This window comes from Papilio machaon, chromosome 13, assembly GCF_912999745.1.
Source record: "Papilio machaon chromosome 13, ilPapMach1.1, whole genome shotgun sequence".
Taxonomy (NCBI): Eukaryota; Metazoa; Arthropoda; class Insecta; order Lepidoptera; family Papilionidae; genus Papilio; species Papilio machaon.
The window spans coordinates 6,804,125-6,807,262 of record NC_059998.1 but is presented as its reverse complement, the minus strand read 5'-3'; the positions used below and the strand labels follow the sequence as shown (position 1 = coordinate 6,807,262).

Here is a 3,138-nt window from a genome sequence, read left to right as displayed (position 1 = left end):
ATGGCGGCCATTACACTGTTTCACTTTTTTATTTGTGCAAAAATTGCGTGATTATGAGAAGTTATTTTCTAAAATAAGCTTATGCTTTATAGTTATTTAAGAAAGCATTTCAAAGGAAATAAATTTTCAAGTTTCAGTGAAAAATACGCTATTTGTCCGGTGAAAATGTTACTGGTTTTAATTGGAAAGAAATATAATACATTCCTTTTAAGACATAAGGTCTATTTTAACTACTAAAATGAATGAAAAGGTACATGAAAGTTAAGAGTGTTTTCCATTATTTTTATTACTAAAAACGAATCGTAACTTAAAAAGACATCGTATTCTGTTTGTAACTTATAACTCCACTTTAAGTTACAAGTACTTATTTCAACTAAAACATTCCTATAAAATTTTCCTGGCAATATTTAAATAGGTGAAGTATCAAGTAAACATTACATTTTCGTTAATCCCGTATTATTTTTAAAGAGCAAAGCCTCCCCTGTATCACGAATTCCCTCGAGTACGAGACTCTTCAAATTTTAATGATCCTTCGAATTCATGTCGTTTTCATTTTATATTCAGAGGATTAATTTGAAGTTGTTTATTTTGCGAGTTTTTTGTAATAAGCAATTTTAATAACAATCACCATTGTGAAGTCTAAAAGAAAAAAAAGTAAAGGAAGCTGGAACTAGGAAACATTAGAAACAAAATATTGCTCTGAAATAAATCTTATATTGTAGGGACTTCAAACAAACACTATTCTTAAGTAATACTTTATTTAATTATAATAATATTTATACAGCAGTTTTAGAAAGTCGCGTATTTGTAAAGTTAAAATTAATATTTTGAAAATTATGTTTAACAAGATTTTAATATTTAAATCAGTATTACTCAAGTCATTACGAATTTTATAATATTTATTATCTTTTTTTATTACATTTTGAGACGTAAGTGGCTTATATATAATATAGACACTAACTTAATACATAATGTGGTAGTTATAGAACCAGCTAAGTTAAAATTTATTATCATTTTTAATTTAAGTATGCTCAAGTAATGTGTAGAAAATCGAGGTGTGACTGTCAATTACCACGTGACACGGTAGGAGCAAAGCTTGAAGTAGCACATAACAGGAACCCCTGGAAAAAAAGACAAGTTTTAATCTTACTAATATTACAAATGCGAATGTTCAGATGGATGGATGGATGTTTGTTTGAAGGTATCTCAACTAACACATAGGGTACTTATTAGGTTTTTTTAAAATACCGCGCTGAGGGAGTCGTGGGCGACAGCTAGTATTGTATAAATTGAAAACAGCAGCACGGTAGTCAAAAATGTTTTTATTCGTTGTTAAATTCACTTATACTAAAACTATATACATATTTACAATAATTATATCAATCAAACTAATGACCACTACATTCGTTGATAACTTCCCGCGCCATGTCATTGGTAACTCCCTCGCTATTCTCTTACTATCTCGTCTATACTTTTACTTTACAAAAAAGCAAAGGTTATGGTGGCCAGTATGCCACCTATTTGGCAGAATTCGAAATTCTGCATTCAACAGATATTGTGACTTTAGAATCGCACGCTTGCAAACAAAAGCATGTCCCTCCTTGTTCTTTGTTAAGATATATTATCATATTTTCATCATCTCCTCCCTGTCCTTATCTCATTCAATAAGAGCCGCCTCACAAGGTTTTTGTTCCCCATATCTAACATATCTGTTGTGTTCCGTCATGTTCCGTCGGTTCAGTAACATGTATACAAAAATGAATTAGAAAACACTAGATTGTAAACTTACGTGTTGGTTTCACCTTGGTGGGAGTTGGTGTCTGTCCGCTGGTCTTCATTTTCTTCGTATCATCGGGCTGCGCGGCCTTGGCCATCCGCTTCGCCACCTTGATGTCCATGTTCATTGGTGTTTGGTCCACGTCTACGTAATCGATGGTATCAGGGTTCGGTCTAAAAGAAAGCAGATAATTTTCAGATTGTATAAATGTGGTTTGTAAAACTATCTATTCAGAAGCTGATCTATATCTTAACATACATACAAAGAAATATTTGCCAATATTTACCATTCCATTACTTCAGACGCCCGAACGAGTCCGAACGAAATTAGTTGAAAAAAAAACTCCGAGACACACTGTCAAAACATTCATACAGAATGCATATTGTTATCTCAGTTTATAGAGATAATAAGATACTAACGTCCGTGTCACGGTCACATTCACCTGTAGTACTGTCCGGCGACACCCCTGCTCAGCTTCAGACTCTGCATGATCTTGTAAAGCAGCATAGCGCGGCCCATCTCGTCCACCTTGTCTTTGTTGCCGTCCTCCACTGGAACCAGCGCGCGCGGACCCGCCTCCACATTGTAATTCTAAAGAAATATTTATTTTAACTCTTCCCACATTTCCCTAATTGAATCCTCCTCTGCTTATTTTCATTTCCAAAAAAAAAAAAAATAGGGGAACACTGTTGTCGACTTCGCCAAGGAAATAGCGACCTAAAACTTAAAGGCAATATTTATTCCAGCTGGCTTTGCACGAGATGCTGCTTAGTGAGACGTGACGACCCGTACGCGAACTTTCCTCCACGTTTATTGGCACCTCGCAGTGTGCAAACAAAATAACATCACAGCTAATCACGGGCCATACAGTTTTAATAATACATATGTACTTAATAACTACCTGATAGAAGATGTCTTCATTAAGAGGCCTCGCGGGCTCTTCGTACCAGTCGAGAGCGTCGCCAGAAGTGATCAGCAACGTCCATACCACGGCTGTCCACCACAGTATCATGTTCTTGCTCCTTACAATTGAAAAAGTTTAAATGTTACTACTTCTGGGTATCTGCTAATCAGATATCACAGATTCAATATGTAGGCGTTAGTGTATCGCGTGGTTGCGTGACCGCCCAATGCGTTAGACAGAAAGGGGCAACACAGGTCTGCATTACAGTCTCATATAACCCTGTTAATACCTCAAAGGTGTGGTAAAAAAAGACGGCGTCGTAGATCACGCTCAGAGTGCTAGCAGAGGTAAAACTGTTACTGGTCCATTCCTATTCTAGATACAGTTTTTGGTTGGCTTGGAATTGCTGTTTATTCAACAATATTAAAGGGTAAATAACTAAACAACATTACAGTAC

At 35.7% G+C, this 3,138-nt stretch overlaps 1 protein-coding gene across 1 annotated transcript; it reads right to left on the bottom strand.

Annotated features, from left to right (window-relative positions):
* Nucleotides 1-941: 941 nt before the first annotated feature.
* LOC106711590 lies at nt 942-2,800 on the bottom strand. The gene is made up of 4 exons (XM_014503949.2): nt 2,679-2,800; nt 2,220-2,368; nt 1,790-1,950; nt 942-1,121 (listed from the first exon to the last, which is right to left on the bottom strand). The coding sequence occupies exons 1-4, from the start codon at nt 2,787-2,789 to the stop codon at nt 1,069-1,071; spliced, it is 474 nt and encodes a 157-aa protein (XP_014359435.2). The 5' UTR covers nt 2,790-2,800; the 3' UTR covers nt 942-1,068.
* Between the last annotated feature and the right edge of the window lie 338 nt (nt 2,801-3,138).

Coding starts and splice junctions, on each gene's coding strand:
- LOC106711590 (XM_014503949.2), bottom strand. CDS start 2,789: ATGATACTGTGGTGGACAGCCGTGGTATGGACGTTGCTGATCACTTCT. Junction 2,369..2,678: donor ATGAAGACATCTTCTATCAG/GTAGTTATTAAG, acceptor ATATTTCTTTAG/AATTACAATGTGGAGGCGGG. Junction 1,951..2,219: donor GTCGCCGGACAGTACTACAG/GTGAATGTGACC, acceptor GCTTTCTTTTAG/ACCGAACCCTGATACCATCG.